At 47.8% G+C, this 18,904-nt stretch overlaps 1 protein-coding gene across 1 annotated transcript in view; it reads left to right on the forward strand.

Annotated features, from left to right (window-relative positions):
- Tekt5 (tektin 5) overlaps positions 1-15,550 on the forward strand; it is a 40,779-nt gene extending 25,229 nt beyond the window's left edge. The window contains exons 6-7 of the mRNA XM_027423916.2: positions 12,464-12,618; positions 15,188-15,550. Of these exons, the coding sequence (XP_027279717.1) occupies positions 12,464-12,618; positions 15,188-15,548 (516 nt within the window). The 3' untranslated portion in view covers positions 15,549-15,550. The remainder of the gene's footprint in view (positions 1-12,463; positions 12,619-15,187) is intronic.
- Positions 15,551-18,904: the final 3,354 nt, after the last annotated feature.

The following is an 18,904-nucleotide window of genomic DNA, read 5'->3' on the forward strand; positions in this document are numbered from 1 at the left end:
AATATAAACACTATATTTACATCATTCTCCCCTCTCCCTAAGGTGATTATTTTCCAAAGCCCATTACAGCTCTAGCTGCTGAATCACACCATCTCTAGTCAGAATTTGCTTTGCAAAGTCCCCACCCAGCTGCATGCCCACACCTGCGTTTGGATGTCTTCTCTCTCTCTCTCTCTCTCTCTCTCTCTCTCTCTCTCTCTCTCTCTCTCTCTCCTTCAACCTCTCTGTCTCTTTCTCTGTCTCTCTCTTGTGTGTGTGTGTGTGTGTGTGTGTGTGTGTGTGTGTGTGTGTGTGTGTGTGTGGTGTGTGTAGAGTTTGTGTGGTATGTACATGTGGGGGATGTATGTATGTATGTGTTTTGTATGTATGCATGTGTGTGAGAGTGTATGCAGATGGACACATATATGTGCATGTGTAAGCTGGAGGTCATCATCAGGTGTCTTCCTCAATCACTCTCCACCTTCTATTTTGAGACAGGACATCCCATCAAACCCAGAGCTCCCCTATTCAGTTAGACTGGTTAGCTAGCAAGCCTTGGGGTCTCTGTTTCCTCAGCTTTGGCGTTACAGTCATTCCTATGTTTTTGCTCGGATGCTGGGGAGTCCAAACTCAGGTCCTCGTGCCGGTGGGCAAGCACTTCACATGCTGAGCCACCCCAAACTTGCATTTAGATTTCTGAGAGACCTCATCTACTTAACAGGCTCCAGACCCATTTCCAGGACTTTCACCCTCTTGCTCACTCCATTGAGACCCTTCCCCATCTTAGTGTAGTAGCTCTAAGTTCCAGATGGTTCCAGGAGTTTCCTGGGGCTTCAACTTCCAAGAGCTCAGATGCAAACTTTAGAGTCCTTCTGGCTACCTCTGTCTCCCACGCTGCCAAACTCCATCTCACTCAGGCACACAATATCCCTACCCTGACAGAAAGGACCACCGCCCTGTTTTGCCAGGGTTGTTGCTGTGATCTCCTATCTCCCCCATGTACTTCTGAGCTCAGTCCCCTTTGTGTTTCAAACCTTAGAGTCCACTGATTAATTGGCTACTAGTTGGAGGGCCTTGAAGCCTTGAGTAGATGGCTATATAGAAGAGAGAAAATGTTCAGCTGTGCTAGATGCTGAGGGAAGGCTGGGGGTGTAGTTCAGTTGGTACAATGCCTGCCTACCATGTATCAAGTTCTGGGTTCAACCACCAGTGCTGTATAAACTGGGCACCGTGGCACAATTCCAGCAGTCAGGAGGTAGAAGGGAGGGAATGAGGGAGGAAGAAAGGAAGAAAGGCAAGGAAAGAGAGAAGGGAGAGGGAGAGAGGGAGGGAGGGAGGGAGGGGGAGGGAGGGAGAGGAGGGAGGGAGGGAGGGAGGGAGGGATGGAGAAAATTAGGAGTCATGAAATGAGTGTAACCAGACCACAGAGGGGGTTGTGAATTTAAACCCTAAAAGGCTTCCTTTTCTGCTGAAGTCCTTGGCATTTTGACTTTCAAATGGCTGTTAATATCAGCAAAACAAACTCCTTGCAGGGGAGCTGGGCAGGAAAGTGGGGAGTCTGAGGGATAACAGTCTAGCTGCTGACCTCTGTGGATGGGGCATGCGTTTGTGCTTCACAAGTAGCCAGATCCCTTCCAGCACTGGGGTGAAGGGCCAAGCTACTGACGGCTCTTTTCTAAATCTGGCCAAGTCCTGGGAAGCAGAGCTGCTGGCCTGTGCCTGCCTGGCCTCTAAACACCACACTCAGTATGAGATGAAGAGTCTTAGGTCTAAGCATGTGGGAAGGGCTGGAGAGGTGGCTTAGTGGCTCAGAATATGGTCTGCTCTGCCAGGGAACTTGGATTCAAGTTGCGGCACCCACATTGGTGCTTCACAAATGTCTGTAACTCTGGTCTTAATGGATCTTGGTGCCCTCCTCTGGCCTCTTCAGGCACTACAAACATGTGGTGCACAGACATCCCATCAGGCAAAATACCCATGCACACACACACACACACACAAAGTTTAAAAAATAAATAAATAAAAATGTAGAAAGGCAAACCTGTGTTGGGACAAGCAGAATGATCAAAGCATGTAGCATCTGACTCAATTCAGGTCCAACTAAGGGATTATTGGAAATTAGTTTATCCACTGAGGTGGCTCAGTGAATAAACATTATGCAAGAATGAGGTTTGGTTCAGATCTGCAGCGCCACAGAACAGCATGGCAGGCACAGTGGTCCAGCTGTAATCCCAACACTTGGGAAGCAGAGACAGGATCTCCAAAGCAAGCCCGCTGTCTAGACTAGCTGGAACTGGAGAACTCTGGCTTTCACAAGCAACCCCGCCTGAATGAAGTGGAGAGCAATCAAAGCAGGCACCTGGCATGAATTTCAGGCACCCCCATATACACCCCCCCACACATGCCCCGCACATGTGTGGATGAGTATTCACACATGTAAACACACACCATGTGCACATATACATGCCAAAACAGAGGAGGAGAGCGGCCCTTGTCAGAGGACGAGAAGAGAATAATCTTACCAGCTGTGCAGAGTAGGAATGCAAGAGAAGGAGGCAGATGACAAGCAGGCAGGTGACAGATGGCATGCGTCCTCCTATCTATGTGTTGGAGGAATAAAGATGGACAGCTCTACCTCCAAGGGTCTCTTTGAGTTGATGTCTTTTCTATTCTGTGAAGAGACACTATAACCAAAGCAACTTGTAAAAGGAAGCATTTAATTGGGTGGGAGCATGATGGCAGGCAGAAAGATGTGGCTCTGGGAAGTAGCTAAGAGCTTACAGCCTGATCTGCAAATTAGAGGCAATGGGGGGGGGCTGGCATGGGCTTTTGAAACCTCAAAGCCCAACCCCAGTGACACACCTCCTCCAACAAGACCATATTTAATCCTTTCTAAATAGTGCGCCAACTGGGAACCAAACATTCACATAAGAGTCTATGGAGGCCATTCTTGTTCAAAGCACCACACTGGTCAGGGGTGGCCTGCTATAGTCCTTTCAAACATTCCCAGGGATGTAGCTCAGTTGGTAGAGGGCTTGCCTAGTGTGCAAGAAACCCTGGGTTTGATCCTCAGTGCTTAGGCAAAGTGTGTGTGTGTGTGTGTGTGTGTGTGTGTGTGTGTGTGTGTGTGTGTGTGTGTTTGTGTGTGTGTGTGTGAGAGAGAGAGAGAGAGAGAGAGAGAGAGAGAGAGAGAGAGAGAGAGAGATTCCATACCTGTAATCCCAGAACTTGGGAGGATCAGAAGTTCAAGGTCATTTTCTGTTTTGTATAAGTTTGAGGCCATCTTAGGCTATTCAAAACCATATATATATATATATATATATATATATATATATATGGATAGATAGATAATGGATGGATGGATAGGTGTTTGGGTGAGACAGAGAGAGACAGAGAAGGGAGGAGACAAGAGAAAGAAGAATGTTGTGTTAAGGAAATTCTCTTGAAGACTTCAGATAGTGGGTTTCCATGAATATTTTCAGAGCAGTAGAAAGTACCCCTATCCCCTTTCTCTTGTTTTTATATTTATATATTGAAGGGGCACGTTTATGGAGGTTAGAGAAAAACTTGTGGGTATCAGTTCTCTCCTTGCATCATGCAGGTCCTCAGGCTTGGTTGCAAGCACCCTTACCTGCTAAACCACCTTTAGGTCCCCACCCCAATTCATTTCCAAATTCTACCAGTGATTTCAGGTCTCTGTTAACAGCTCATGTTTCTGTTTCTCTGGCATTGATCAGGGCTTTCTCAGAAGTATCCATCTGAGCAGTCATTTACAACCCAAATTTACTCCTGACAGTGTTTGTCAAAGCTTGGAGACATTTCGCCTTGTCACAACTGCTGGGATGACATCCAGCTAGCCCCATAGGCCCTCCTGTCTGTCTCACTCAGCATGGGGTTACAGAAAGCATAGGACTATACCTTTCTGTATGGGCTTTGAGGATTTGAAATCAGGTCCTTGGACTTACGCAGCAAGTGCCAATGAGCCACCTTACCTCCCTACCCCTGAATGGACACATTTAATTGCTCAAGTTGGAAGACCTTGGTACAGGACCAATCATGTCCTAAGTTTCTTGCAGAGTTCCTAAGCCCTTCTCTCTCCACTGTTTACTCCCACACTTGAGTGAAGTTGAAAATGTCCCACTATTTGACCACCACTCCCAATTATTCCAGGTTTCTTTCACCTTTCTGAAGCTGGGGAGTCTGCCTGGATCAAACCAGGCATTTCCTTGAAAACCCCTGGCTTCATGCAAGTTGGAAAACAATAAATTTGCAAGGTTGCATAAAGCAGGTGGGAGCCGAAAGCCAGCTGGAGCTAAATCCACCGCTGTCTCCACATTAAAACTCAGTTCCTGGCCTTGGAGGCTTGTTCTGCTGTCACAAGACAAGATGCAGCCAGAGAGCTTTAGGAGACAGGTGGCTCTGCCACACACTTCCCACCCCCTTCAAAGCCAGCACTGTGGTGGTATAGACTCCAGCTGGGAGGACAGTGTCCCCAGAGCAGAGATGGAACCTGAGGCTTTGTGGGGCTCTGCAAGCACTCTGCTGCCATCAAATTACAGTTTTTGACATCACCATTCCCACTTGTGGGGAGCTTGCTGACAGCTGGTCTCCTATAGGGTGCTGGTGGGTCTTCCTGCTGGGAACAGGGAGAAAACAAAGACCCCTTAGCCTTGTCACTGTTGCCAAGGTGCAGACAGAGAAACTGAGGCTGGGAGAGGTTCATGTTTTGCCAAAATCACATACAGCAGAAGTGGTTCTGTTTAGGTATAGTTTATTGGCTCCAAGGCCTCTCTTCTAGAAGGTTCCTTTGGATTTTTGTGGGCAGGCAACCAAACTGACCCCAGCCCGACCTCACTCCGCAGTCTGAGAGTTACTAATCCCTTCCCGGTTCTGCCTTTCAGATGCTCTGTTACCCTTCCTGCCTCTCTCCTTACCACACTAGTAACCAGAGATTGGCCTCAAACCACACATCAGACCTGGTTGCTGTCCTTGAACACACAGGGAATCACCTGAGGCCTTGTTAGCATGAGCTCCTGACTACAGGTCTAGGCTGGGGCAGACAGTCTGCTCTCTCCAACAGACTTTCAGAGTTCAGTGGTCTCTGGCCCACACTTGGAGTTGCAAGGCTCTAGAGCAGCAGTTCTCAACCTGTGGGTCACAAACCTCTATCTCCAAAAATATCTACATTACGATTCATAACAGTAGAGAAATGACAGTTATGAAGAAGCAACGAAAATAATAATATGGTTGGGTTCACCACAACATGAGGAACTGTATTAAAGGGTCACAGCATTAGGAAGATGACAACCACTGCTCTAGAGTAACTGTTCTCAGAATCTCAGAAACCCAAGGAGCAGCAGCTTTGTAGCATTGAGGGTGCATGACTCTTTGTCAAGGTTGTAGTGAGAGAGTTAGAAACTAATAGGCCAAGGGATAAATTCTGGCCCCATATGGTTGTATAAGTAAAGTTTTATTGGAATGCAGCCACACCCATCTCCATGTAGTCTGACAGCCCTTATACTACACAGGCCAACCTGAGCCATCTGAAGGGGCTGACTTGAAGATTTATAAAGAAAATAAAGTCAGACATGGTGGTGCATATTTGTGGCCTCAGTACCTGGAAGACTGGGGCAGGAGGATCACCATGAGATCTAGGCCAGCCCACACTAGAGAGTTGAGATGCTGTCTCAAAAAAGAAAGGCTGGCTGGGTGTTGGTGGCACATGCCTTTAATCCCAGACAGAGAAATCCTGTCTCAAAAAAAAAAAAAAAAAAAAAAAAAAAAAAAAAAGCTGGAGAGATGGTTCAGTGGGCAAAACACTTGCTGGACAAGGTCAACAGTCTGAGTTCAAGCCAGTGATCTCATGATGAAGGAGAGCACTGACCCCCAGAAATTGCCTTCTGACCTCCCTGCTTATGTGCTGTGGTTCACACTGGTGCTGCCCCAGCCCCCCAAAATAAGGTGTCAAAGGAAAGAGAGAGAAAAGGAGAAGATGCCCAGGAATGCTGGTGGTTACCTTACCTCAGGATGACGATGACTTGAACTGGAGTTTTCAGAGCACAGTGCACTATAGAGGAGTCTATGAGGCTGATTGGAGCTTTGTGATTGTGGAGAGCTGGAAGTTGCCAGCTATCTTGGGCTATCTTTAATCTCCTTAGTAGGCATCCTTTGCCCACCTCATGTCTGACCTAGCATCCTTGTAATCATCAGGGTGAAGCCTTGGGAATATACTATCCTAGCAAACCCAGCTTCTCCCAGCCCAGCCCCTAGGGTGGCCCCCAGGCAGCATCTGCAACCTAAAGGGGAGGCTTCCCCCTGCGCTGGAACCTGCCAACCTGGTGTCCCCATCAATGAATTTGACAAATGCATAGCATTCATGACTATTTACTTGTTCTGTGACTATGAAAAGTCACTTTTTCCACTGTGCAACTTGAATTCATGGTCCCAGGTCCATGGCCACTTGATTTGTGGCTCAGTAGTAAACCATCTCTTATCCCCCTACAAGTAAAAGGGTGTCACCAGTGAAAATCCCACTTTAAAGCAAGGACCTGTGGTGCAGCAGGTGTGGGCCTCAAAGCTCAAGAGAGGAAAGGACCCTCCCTTTATCTGTACTTTTATGCAGTTTGGGTTTTGATGGATGAGATGAGGCCCACTCACACTGGGCATGGCCCACTAACCCTGGTGGAACTGTCTTCTAGGACCACTCACAGACATATCCTGCCATGTTTTTACCAGCTCTCTGAACACCCTCAGTCTAGGCCCATCACCCTAAGAATTAAACCACCTCGAATACTGTCTGTCTCACTCTGCTGACCCGAGTGAGTTATTGTAATTCTGCCAGTCTGACAAACAAAAGAAAGTATACCCTGAAGGATCTGGCAACTAGGAAGGGTTCTGCAGATGTTGAGTGCAGATCACATTAGGCTCAGAGAGGCTGGGAACCTCACAGGGTCACACAGCAGGTAAGAACAGTAGCTAGGCTATGAAGCTGTGTGTGACTGCAACACCTTGCAACTTCAGGGACACGGTGTGATCTGCCTTCTGATACCGTTTAGGACACTCCCTTCCTGGGCTCCTTGTTTTGAGTTGCAGGTAGCCTGCCTTGTGGGGATGCAGAGGGTTGAAGCAGGGCCCCTCTTTCTCTCACACCACCCAACTGAATTCCCGCTCCCAGCCAGAGCCAGGAAGGTCTTGGCAGCTGCCTGACCCAGTGTGCCAGGGCTCCTCCCATGGGGTGACCCCTGGGCCCAATCCCCAGAGGCCCCGCCCAGTCTCTGGGATGAGCCAAACTGTGCCCTAGAGGCTCTTTCCCCAGCTTTGTGGGAACAGAAAGATGAATATTCCAGGGAAGCCCCTCAGAGCCTGGGGCAAAGATGCCAGTCAACCAGTGTGTGTGTGTGTGTGTGTGTGTGTGTGTGTGTGTGTGTGTGTGTGTAGAAAAACCAAATTGGGGTGGGGGTAGCAACTGGTGGGCACCTATCCTCAGAGTGTGGCTGTAAACTCAGTGGGCCTTGCCACGTCTGTGTCTGAAAGAAAGGGACTCACACATGTTAAACTTTTGAAGCTTTGTTTAAGGGGTGCAGAGGAGCCACAGCCTAAAGGAGGTAAAGTGATCCTGTGTGTGTTTGTTCTTGTTGAACCCAGCTTTCAGAACAGTGCAGGCAGGACCTGGATTTGTGGGTCCTCTGGAGCGCTGCGATTGCAGCTCCGCACCATGCTCTGCTGCACCAGGCACCATGCCACAGCCTGCTGCATTTGATATGAATGTGGGGGGATGTCACAGCTCTGGGGACAGGTGGTTCGCTTCAGAGGAGGTAGAGTGTTTGAGACACTCACTTTGGGTGTACGTGTGCACGTTACATATATTTAGTAAGTACCTGCAATCTGAGGCTCTGCACTCAGGAGCATGTGCCAGCTTGCCTGGGCTCTCCTCTCTAGAGGCCTCCTGGGTTCCCAGGGGTGCCTGGGGTGTCTGCGGAGTCTGAGCCACTGGAGAAAGAGCACCACTCTGGGCATCCATTTTCAGAGTTGTCTGTACATTTCCCCCAGAAACCTGCAAGCCCTGGGCAGGGCCAGCAGCTCCCTTGCAGGACCGCCTGTGAGTCCCCATTCATAAATCTTAAAAAAAAAAAAAAAAAAAAAAAAAAAAAAAAAAGTGATTCACTCTACCCAGCTTGGGACTCCTTGCTGGGACAGACAGCCTGGGCTAACCACCACATTTCCACCAGCAGTGAAGAAGCAATTAACACAGACCCTTATAGCTTACATCTTTATCACCTCCTCACCCCCTCCCCCAGGGTTCTGCACCTTCTAAGTCTCCCTGGGGGGTTCTTGAAGTCTCACACCCACAAGGTCTCCAGAACAAACCAATATTCAGCCAGGAAAGCCAGGACTGACTTTTAACCTTTGAACAGTATTTTCCCCCCTTGAACTGTAGGTTCTTTTTCAAAGGAAATTTTCATTTACATGTATTTTGTGTGTATGTGTGTACGTGCCATGGTGTATGTGTAGAGATGGGAGGATGTGGGGGAGCAAGTTCCCTTTGGACACAGAGTCTCAGGGTTAGAGTGTGTGTGTGTGTGTGTGTGTGTGTGTGTGTGTGTGTGTGTGTGTGTATGGCAGCAATGGTTTTACCTGCCAAGTTCTTGTCTATTTTTGAGTCCGGGTCTGGTGTAGCCCAGGTTGGCCTCAATGAGTACTGGGGTGACAGGAATGTGCCACAACTCTTGGGACTGTGGACTATGGGAGGTTTTGTTTTGTTTTGTTTTTCTTTTGGTCCTGGTGTGTTTACTATTGGTACGTGCTCTTGGCATGCACTGATTGCATGCCAAGGTGTGAAGCACCTCGCTCACATCTTTGCTCATTTTGTAGCCCCAGCTCTCTCTCCATGTTCCAGTATGCCCATTTTGATTATTGATATGTGAGTTTCCATTTAATGTGTCATTACAAATATGCATGATATTTACATGTTTGGGTTAGTAATGATCTCAAAGCAGGATTGGGCTGTTGTCATTAGTTACCTTTAACAATACCTGACAGAAGCAGCTCTCTCACAAGGAAGGCCACATCAGGACCCCCTTCTGCTCTGGTTGATGGCCCTGATGGCTTCCTCTTCAGCAGGAAAACCATTCCACACTGCTGCCTACCTTCCAGCCTTTGGGGATTACAGTTCACAGACTTCCGGAGGCCCTGTCTCCCACTGAGGATTCTGGAGACACACAGGCTTCCAGAGCTTGGGGAGGGGTTGTGCCTCAGTGGAACTTGTGGAACTTTTATTCTCCCTTTGGATCAAGACAACCCAGCTATGAGTGATAGGCTAGATAAGAGGCTGTAGAGAACAATTTTTGGCAGCAGGAACACCCACCTGGGCCTAGGTAGATGTGCCCTGGGCATGAATCATCAGTGGGCTGCAGCAGAAGGTTCTGGAAATCCCCAATGTTCTGGAAAACACACAGACAGGTCTGATCAAGACATGCAACCAGCAGGGGGAAATGCATGGGAAGAAATGAGGGACCAAGGGCTCCAGGCTGGAGCCTGAGAAAGGGCAGGAGGGGATAGGAGGAAAGCGATTCTACATACCCTTCTGTCCCTCACACCTATGTGTCACCACTGTTGGACTCTGTTCCTGCCTTATTTATGTACACATGAAAAGGCCCCAGCTTCAGTCACCCCAGCCACTTTTACTGATTTTTGCCATACCTGTCTGTATTGTTAACCACTGTGTACCCTCAACCTTTAAACTAATAATTTACTTAAAAGCAACAGTTAATAGGCCAGGCATACTAGCACATTATAATCCTAGCTCTCTGAAGGCTGAGGCAGGAGAATTGTTTTGAGTTTGAGGGAAGCCTGGACTACATAGTGAGATTGTCTTTAAGAGGACAGGTGAGGAAGACCCCCATATAGTGGCAAGAATATGGCTGTAACCATCCCTGCAGAGGCTGATGCAAGAGGCCGTGAACCAGAGGCTAACCTTGGCTGTATACTAGGACCTTGCTTAAAATAAAAACAGACAGGAGGGAATCATTGGCGACAATTCTAGACTTCCAGACCCATTCTCCTACCTTTAGTCTGCATACTGAGTGGAGGTCTCAAACTTAGCAAATTAAAACACAGGCCACCTTGTTACATCCGAATGTTATTTTTGAGTGTCATTTTTGAGTGTCAAAGTATTCTGGGCAATCACTGGGGCATGTCTTGGACTGTTTAGGCTGTTGTTATAAGGTAGCATAGACTGGGTCTTTTATAAATAGTGGATTTTACACAGGTGCAGTGGTACATGCTCATATTCCCAGACTTTGGGAGGCTAAACCAGGAGGACTATGAGCTCCAGGCTAGCCCAGTATACATAGTAAGACCATATGTGAGAACAAAACAAAGAAACAAAATCATACCCAAATGATCAAAGTTACAGTTTATGAGGCCTATATCAGAAAGCCAGCTTGGCCAATGTCTGGCAGATTAGAAAACTGTTGTTTCTTGCATGATAGAAAGGTGACCTAGTCAATCTCCAAATGTCTCACCTTCCACAGCCAGCACACATGAGAGGGTTTCCATGTATATACACCCTTTGGAGAGTGGCAACAGTCAGTCACTCTGCTGCAAGACACACACTATTGTGTATCTAGAATTCAGATGTAACCAGGTGTCCTGTGCTTAGCTGGCAATCTTCTGATGATGTCAGCTCCCAGTATTGAGTCCCTCTGTCTATGTCTTCTAGACCCCCACAATTTGGACGATGGGACTCTCCCAGAAAGCAGTATTTTATTAGTGGTTTCTCTGGCAGAATAAGAATAGTAAACAGCCCTTTACTAGTTGGCCTTATTTCAAGATGGCCACACACAAAGCCAACATCTATTTACAGTAAAGTTGGATCAAGCAGGGTCAAATAATGTCCTGGTTGAGACTAGTGGCAGAGATGCCCTGTTTATTTTTCTTTAAGGATTATTGAATCTCTGACCATATGAAATCGAACTCTTTGTGATGATTGGTAATTACAGAACATTCTGGAAATAAAGCCATCATGGAGAGCATTACTTTTAGGCTTGGCAGGAATAGAACACATGCATCTTTGGTATTGGGTAATTCGAGGGCTGGAGTGGGTGTCAGAACAACCCATCCCCAAAGAGCCTTCTCATAGGAGAGGGCCCATGGGAAATAGCTGCACTTAGGCCTAGGACTGCTGGTGACTGAGGGTGGATGGTGGTTGTTTCTACCATTGGGGAGATTGCAGGTACTACCATCTGCTCAGTCCAAGCCAGGCTGGTATGCCTATTCTTTATTACCACTCATTAGCTGACATTATTTTTATTTGTGTATTAATTTTTAGCTGGTCTCAAATTTACTTTGTAGCTAAGGATGTCCTTGAGCTTCTGATCTTCTTGCCTCCATCTCCTGAGTTACAGGAGTGTGCTCGCACACCATTTTAGGTGATACTGGGGATGGAAGCCCGGGCTCTGCACATACATTTCCAGTTCTGTTCTTTTACTTTTTTCATTGTGGAAATTTTCAAACACATAGAAGTTTTAGAAAGACATAAAATGACTTCCATGAACCCAGCATCAATGTCAGCTCTTCAACAATATTTTCCTATGTGGCCTTTTTAAAATGTTTTCACACATGCAGGGCAAGCACTCTAGCATGGAGCTATACCCCAGCCTTTCTACTGAGGTGTAACAGTCTGGTGAAAAAAACTGAGCAGCCTGAGCTTTGATGAGATGTCTCCAGTTTCACACCTCTGAAACCTCTACACACATCAGGACCCTCCTGACTCTTGCTGAGATCCACATTGTCACAGAGAGGAACAATGGCAGCATTATATGAGGAAAGCTGTTTCTATGAACAGATTTTAGAAAACACCCCCTCGACACACACACACACACACACACACACACACACACACACAACACACACACACACACACACACACACACACACACACACACACACACACACACACACACACACACACACACACACACACACACACACACACACACACACACACACACACACAGACACACACACACACACACACACACACACAGACACACACACACACAGACACACACACACACACACACACACACACACACACACATTCTTCCTTCCCTCGTCTCTCCTTTCTTCCTTTTCCTTTTCTTCCTTCCTCCTCCCCTCCCCCTCCCTTCTTCCCTCCCTCATTCCCCCTTCTTCTCTTCCCATTGAACAATGATTGGCTCACTCTAGCAGAGTTTCAAAACCAGAATTTGTCTTGGTACTGACCCAGCACCAGCACTCAATATCATGGTGACAAGCAATAGTGACAACAGTTTCTCAAGGTCATCCTAGTCACATTCCCTGCTCCAAAGGTGTTCAGGGTTGGGGAAGGAAGAATTTAGTCTAGGCTAAAGGCCCCTGAGGTGACTTCAGCTCCCTGCCTTCCCCAAGAGGAGGAGGAGGTGAGAAAATTCTGGGGGATGTGACAGTTTCCTGGTCCCCACAGGTACTGCAGGAGATCTTCCAGGTAGAGAACACCATTATGTTGCTGGAGAGAGCCATCATGGCCAAGGAGTGCCCACTGAAGGTGGCCCAGACCAGACTGTCGTGCAGGACCCATCGGCCCAACGTGGAACTCTGCAGGGGCATAACACAGTTCAAGTGAGTGGAGGTGGGGTGGGACTCCTGGGGTCCAGGAAGAGAGGAGTGGGATCTCAAAAACATCACTGTTACAGGAGTTGTGGGTGTCAGGGCCTGGGCTGACCCTGGCAGTTCTAACAAGCTAGGTTTGTCTACTCATCTAACAGGCCAGTTAGACAGGAGATTTATGAAGTGTGGTCCATTTCCACCCCTCCTCAGTCCATCTTCAGGGTCCTGACGTGAGGTTTAGGTTTAAATAGAGTACAAGAGGACTGCATAGCAGCCCTGGTCTTGGCCAGGTATCACCCATCACTGAGCTCTCATCTCTCTTGCAAGGTGGTCTGATAAGATTATTAGAACTGTGTGAACTCTCCTGTACTCCTGTCTTCAGCCTTTTCCTTCCCTCATCATGAACACATGCTGGGAGGGGCGAGTTCAGTTTCTTGGGAATTGTGTGGTAGCCAAAGTGAGGGATGCAGCATCTCTTTAGAATGTCTTCAGTCCTGCCTGGGTGGTTGCAGTAGGAACCCTGGGTCTGAGAACCAGTTCCTGCTTCTTGAGCCAGGACACCCAGTCTCAGATCTCAGCTGTGAGCTGGATGGAGATCTAAGTTCTGGGTTCCACTCCCCTCTCCCCTCCTCCCCCCTCTCTGAAGTTCCCACCCCTACCACCCCATCTCTGCTCAGGAAACCCTCCTGCTTCCTCTGAAAGGCCAAGAAGACATTAGCAGCAGAGACAGACATAGCTCTGGCCTCTGGTTCCCTCAGCGTCTCTCACTCCAGGATCTGATGGGAAGGGTACCTGCTTTCATCCCTGTTCATCTCTGACCTCTGATCTCTGTCTTTGCAAAGATCCCAAGTCTTTCCAGGCTGGTTAGATCCCACCTACCCTGCTAGCTAAGTAGACTTGCTTCTCTGGCAGCAGGAGAGGAGATCCATGAGGCACTGCATCTGGTCCCCAGCACCCAGAAACTTCACAGAATGCTCAGGAGGTGGAGGCAGGAGAACCTGATGTTCAGGGTCATCCTTGGCTACATAAGAGTTTGAGGCCAGCCTAGGCTACATGAGACCTTGTCTTTAAAAGGTTTTAAAATTCAATTTCAAATGTATACTATGAATTGAATGAATGGAGGGTTTTATTTATTTTTATCAGCTTCTGAATCAAGAGGTCGCATTTCAAGTGTTCTTCAGCTCCACATGGCTCCTGGGCTTGTCATGCACAGAGTGACTAATTCAGAGTCCCTTTTTCAGTACTGTTGTAGAACTTTTCCTCCTTGGTCCCCACATGGCTCATTCATTCTAATCCTTTTTTTTTTTCTGTACACCAAACTTCCCCCTAAGAGCCCCTTCCAGTACTTTTGGAAAATTCTGCAGAGGCAGAGCCTGGGGAGATGGGGTAAGGCCTGGGACAATATGGGGCCTGGCCTCAGATGTCTCTGAGGCACACAGCCCCTTACAGGGGTCTTTTCACCATGCTGCTGTGAATCTTCAGTGCCTGCATCAGTTGGCAGTGGCTGTGGGTTGCTGGGAGGGGCTGTCTTTCAAGACAGGTGGCTTCCATTGGCTAGGAGCCATACTTCTCTGAGATGTGAACCTATGAGCCAAAAGGAGCTAGCACAGCATGGATGTATGTTCCAGCTGGAAAAGAGACCTGAGCAAAAGCCTCCATGCACCTGACCTCTTATTTAAATGAGGCTAGCCCTTGTGTGTTATTAGTAGAAATCATGTTTTCAAAGTAACAATCCTCATTTAAAATCTATCTGACATGGCTAAGTGGTGGTGGCACACACCTTTAATCCCAGTACTTGGGAGGCAGGTGGATCTTTGTATTAAAGGCCAGCCTGGTCTACAGAGCGAGTTCCAAGACAGCCGGGGCTACACAGAGAAACCCCTTCTTGAAAACTCTAAACCAAAACAAAAAACAATACACTTGACAGAGCAGGACTCATGCCTATCATCTCAGGACTTAGGAGGGGAAGAAAGGAGGATGAGGTGTCTGTCACTCTTTGGCTGTGTAGAGATTTGGGGGTCAGCGTGGACTATGTGAGACCAGGACAGGAAAGGGAAGAAGTGGAGGTGGGAGGACGGCAAGGCAAAACAAGTCACATAATAGGCCAGGTATGCTTGAGTGGCTTAGACGGGAAGGCAGCTTGAGTTGGAGACGTCACTATGGCGAGCATAATGACACCATCTTAGAGACAAAAACATACATGGATTACACTGAACAGTTTTCATAGTGTTTCCATGCCACCGTTCGTCTTTCTCTCTTTTGGGCCACGATGGACAGCGTTGCTGAGGACAGTTGGTGTGAACACCTTTTTTCAGTTCAGGTGGGAGAAGCGGGGGCGGGACTGCCAGCCCGAGGTGGCGCGGGGGTGGGGGGCGCAAAGCTTCTGCCCTCTGTCCCAGCTGTTGCCTCCTCCATGCTTTGTCAGCCTGGGCGACTCTCCCAAGGGTGCTCGACCACCTGTCCTACCCTCCAGGGCTGAGGTCTGCATTGTTGTGGCCACCCCAGGCATCTTTCCCATCTCAGAGGGGATGGCTGTGCTGAAAGGAGTATCACAGAGGTCTCTCTCTCTGTCCCACCCCAGGCTCGAGAACGAGGTCTTCACCATAGACGACACCCTACAGACGCTCAGATTGAGGCTTCGGGAGACGCAAGACACGATGCAGCTGCTGATGATGACCAAGTCGCGTCTGGAGCACGAGCTGGCCATCAAAGCCAACACCTTATGCATCGACAAGGACAAGTGCATGCGCATGCGCAAGACCTTCCCCAGCACGCCCCGCCTGACAGGCTACTCTTGCACTGGCGCTGGCTCAGGATCTTGCACCCACCTCGTCTCTCTCAACCAGGCTCCCTCTTGGGGCGGCTCAGCTTCTTTTGGAGGCTCCTCCTCTTCCGGGTCTGGGTCCGGTTCCTATTCAGGCTCTTACTTTGCGCCGGTGTGATAAATGTCCTAACGTTGGAAAAAGCTGAGAAAGAAATAAAAGAGTCGTTTTCTCCCTTTCCTGTCTTCATGAAAATGTGATGATACAGAACCGAAGTAAATCAAAGCTATTAGAGCTAGTTACTAGGGTTGATGGCTTGGTGGGAGGTTCTAGGAGATAGGACGGGAGTCCTCAAGGACTCCCAAGGTATGCAAGAGCCTTCCTTCCTCCTCCCATTTCTCTCCTCTGTCCCTCTCTCTGTCCTTTCTTTCCTCACTATTTAAGAATTGAGAATATGAGCTGGGTATCGATCAGGTTCGGTAGTGACTTACTTGTCTATCATGCTTAAGGTTCGTTTCCCAGTAGTTTCAGACCTTCGTTTGCCAGGACCTACGTTAAAATGCTAGATGAGACAGAGCACATCACTAGAACCAGCCTCACATAGCTGGAAAGGAGGAAGAAACAGTACAGCCAGGAAACACACAGACCAGCTAGCCTGAGTAGTAGGCTGTGCTGTGCAACAAAAAAAGACTCAGGGCTGAAGAGCTGGCTCAGCAGCTAAGAACACTTACTGTTCTTGTAGAGGATTCCCAGGATCCACATGGTGGTTCACAACCATCTATAACTCCAAATGCTGCCAGTCACCCAGTTGACCTGAGTTTTCTTTCTTTTCCTTGCCACAGTCTCACTGTGTAGCCTGGGCTGGTCTTTAACTCACAGATGCCCCTGCCTGTGACTCCCAATGCTGAGACAAAAGGCTGTGCCACCACACTCAGCTCTCTGATTACTTCCATCTTAGATGTTATAGAGAATTTGCCAAAATCTAGAAGTTAATATCCACACATTTCAACAAACTAAATTCTAGAGTTTATTAGATCACACAGGTTTTTTTTTTTTTTTTTTTTCATCCACTTCCTCTTTCTGGTCCAGAATCCAATCCACTTCCACTGGGTTAGAATTCTCCCCCCCTCCACCTCTCCCTCCCTCTCTCTCTCTCTCTCTCTCTCTCTCTCTCTCTCTCTCTCTCTCTCTCTTTCTGCTAGTTTCCCATCTTCCCATGTTTTTCATGATCATGACAAAGTTTTATTGTTTTGTTCTTTGAGACAGGGGTCTTGATATGTGGCCCGTGCTAGACTCAAACTTTGTTGATCTAGTCTCTGCCACCTGAGAGTGTGTGTGTGTGTGTGTGTGTGTGTGTGTGTGTGTGTGTGTGTGTGTGTGTATACACACGATACCCTTTGGCTCCCCTAAAAAATTCATTCCTCAGTTTAGCACTAGCTAGCGGCATGGACTGTGTTTTTGCACTGCACCTTGAGTTCCAGTCTGATGTTGTTTCCTAGAGATTATTGCTCAGATTAGGAGCCAAGAGTTCTTTAGTGCATTGGTTCTCAACCTGTGAGTCACGACCCCTTTGTCAAACCTCTATCTCCAAAAATATTTACATCATGATTCATAATAGTAGCTAAATTACAGTTATGAAGTAGCAACAAAGTAATTTTATGGTTGGGTCACTACAACATGAGGAACTGAGGTAAGAACCACTTCTCTAGTGGATAATGGGGAAGAAACCACAGTGTGGGGCTTGTGCATAGGAGTTTGAGAAACAGGTGCTTAGGAGGCTTTGGATGAACTTGGGAAAAGACCAAGCAGAGGGAATCAGGGTACCTGAGACTTCTGTCATCTTTAGACCTCAGTCCCTGCACAGAGTGGTGTGTCATAAATGCTTCACTGGGTGAGTAGCAAGTGGCCAGTAAGTGTATACATATACATAGGACTCCATTCTGCATTTGGTAGATAATACCTGAGTATAAGTGTGGTTGTATTGAGGGTAGGGAAAGCCCACCTGCCAAATACCCCAGAAGGCCCAATTGATGGTGGACCCCCACCACACACACACACACACACACACACACACACACACACACACACTGTGGCTAGCATACTGCTAACCAGTTATATAGGGTGGTACCCCTGATACAGACAGGGCCCATGGCAGGAAATCTTAGAAACAACCCCAAAGCTGGCCCCATGCCTGGCCCAAGAACAGGCTGACAAGCTATAGAGGAATTCTCAGCTGACTCACTTTCCGAGTTGGCTCAGGAGGGATGCTGTGTAGCTGGCTCCAAGAAACACCAGTCTCTAAGGAGTGTGTGTGTGTGTGTGTGTGTGTGTGTGTGTGTGTGTGTGTGTGTGTTGGGGGGTGCATACCACAACATGTCAGTTCTTTCCTTCTATTATGTAGGTCCTGGGGATTGAACTCAGGAGTGGTCAGACTCAACAGCACGGGCCTTCACCTGCTGAGCCATCTCTCCAGCCCTGGGGCTCTCCTTGTAGATTGGTGTCTCTCTCACACACATCTTCTGATGTTGTGGATTTTCTTCTACCAATGACTGAATCGAAGAAAAGACATCAGGTCTGAAACTCCACGATGTGTTTCAGCCTGCTCTGCTCTAGGTAAGCCTCACCAGACCCAGTGTGAACCCAGGCCTGAATGGAATCAGTAGGTCAGAAGTCATGATGGTGTTGTCCTCTTTGTCTTTCCTAAACTTGGCCACTATTCACTCTCTTTCATTGGCCATTTAGACAAATACCTTTTATCTTTACTGGGTCAATGGGTATGAAGGAGAAAAGGGGAGCCAACCCCAACTGTGGCCTCCAGCATGCCTTACAAGGTGTACCTCTGTGGAACTGTGTGTATGTGCAAGTGTCCTCATATGAGCTGCCACACAAAGGACTGGTGAAGACAATGGCCAAGGACAGATTAAGAGGGCCTAAGTCCAGTATTTCACACAGCCATCCGAAGAACCTCAAGTGTAAAAGCAAAACAAGTTCCGGTGACTCTTAAACTGTGAGAAGGAAAGGGCAGTGGGTGGAGCTTTTGCAGACAGAAGGAGCCTGTGTCCTTCTTGAAGCCCTAACTCTTGAATCTGCAGAAAGAACTGAGCTCTCAGTAGTGCCATGCAAAAGAGCCAGTGAACACTGGTAAACTTTGGGTGTAAAACAGAAAAAAAAAAAGGTTGGCAAGATGGCTAAGCTGGCAGAGGCGCTTGCTGCCAAACCTAATGACCCAGGTTCAATCCCTGGACCCACAGGGTAGCAGTTGTCCTCTGACCAGCACACATGTGTACTCTGGCACAAACACACACGCGTGAACACACACATGCAATTAAGAAACAAAACTACAGAAATTAAAGTACAGAGATAGCAAGGAACTCACCTATAAGCACAGTAAATAAATGAAGGAGATAAGAGTTTAACCTAGATACACCAGTCCAGAATCTTAACTGCTGATCTCAGCTTCCAAAATAAAAGAAAGCTATTGTTTGCAAGGCTACTGGCAAAGGTTGTAGTTATAGTTTGTTATGAAGTTATAACCT

This window comes from Cricetulus griseus, chromosome 7 (genome assembly GCF_003668045.3).
Source record: "Cricetulus griseus strain 17A/GY chromosome 7, alternate assembly CriGri-PICRH-1.0, whole genome shotgun sequence".
Lineage (NCBI taxonomy): Eukaryota > Metazoa > Chordata > Mammalia > Rodentia > Cricetidae > Cricetulus > Cricetulus griseus.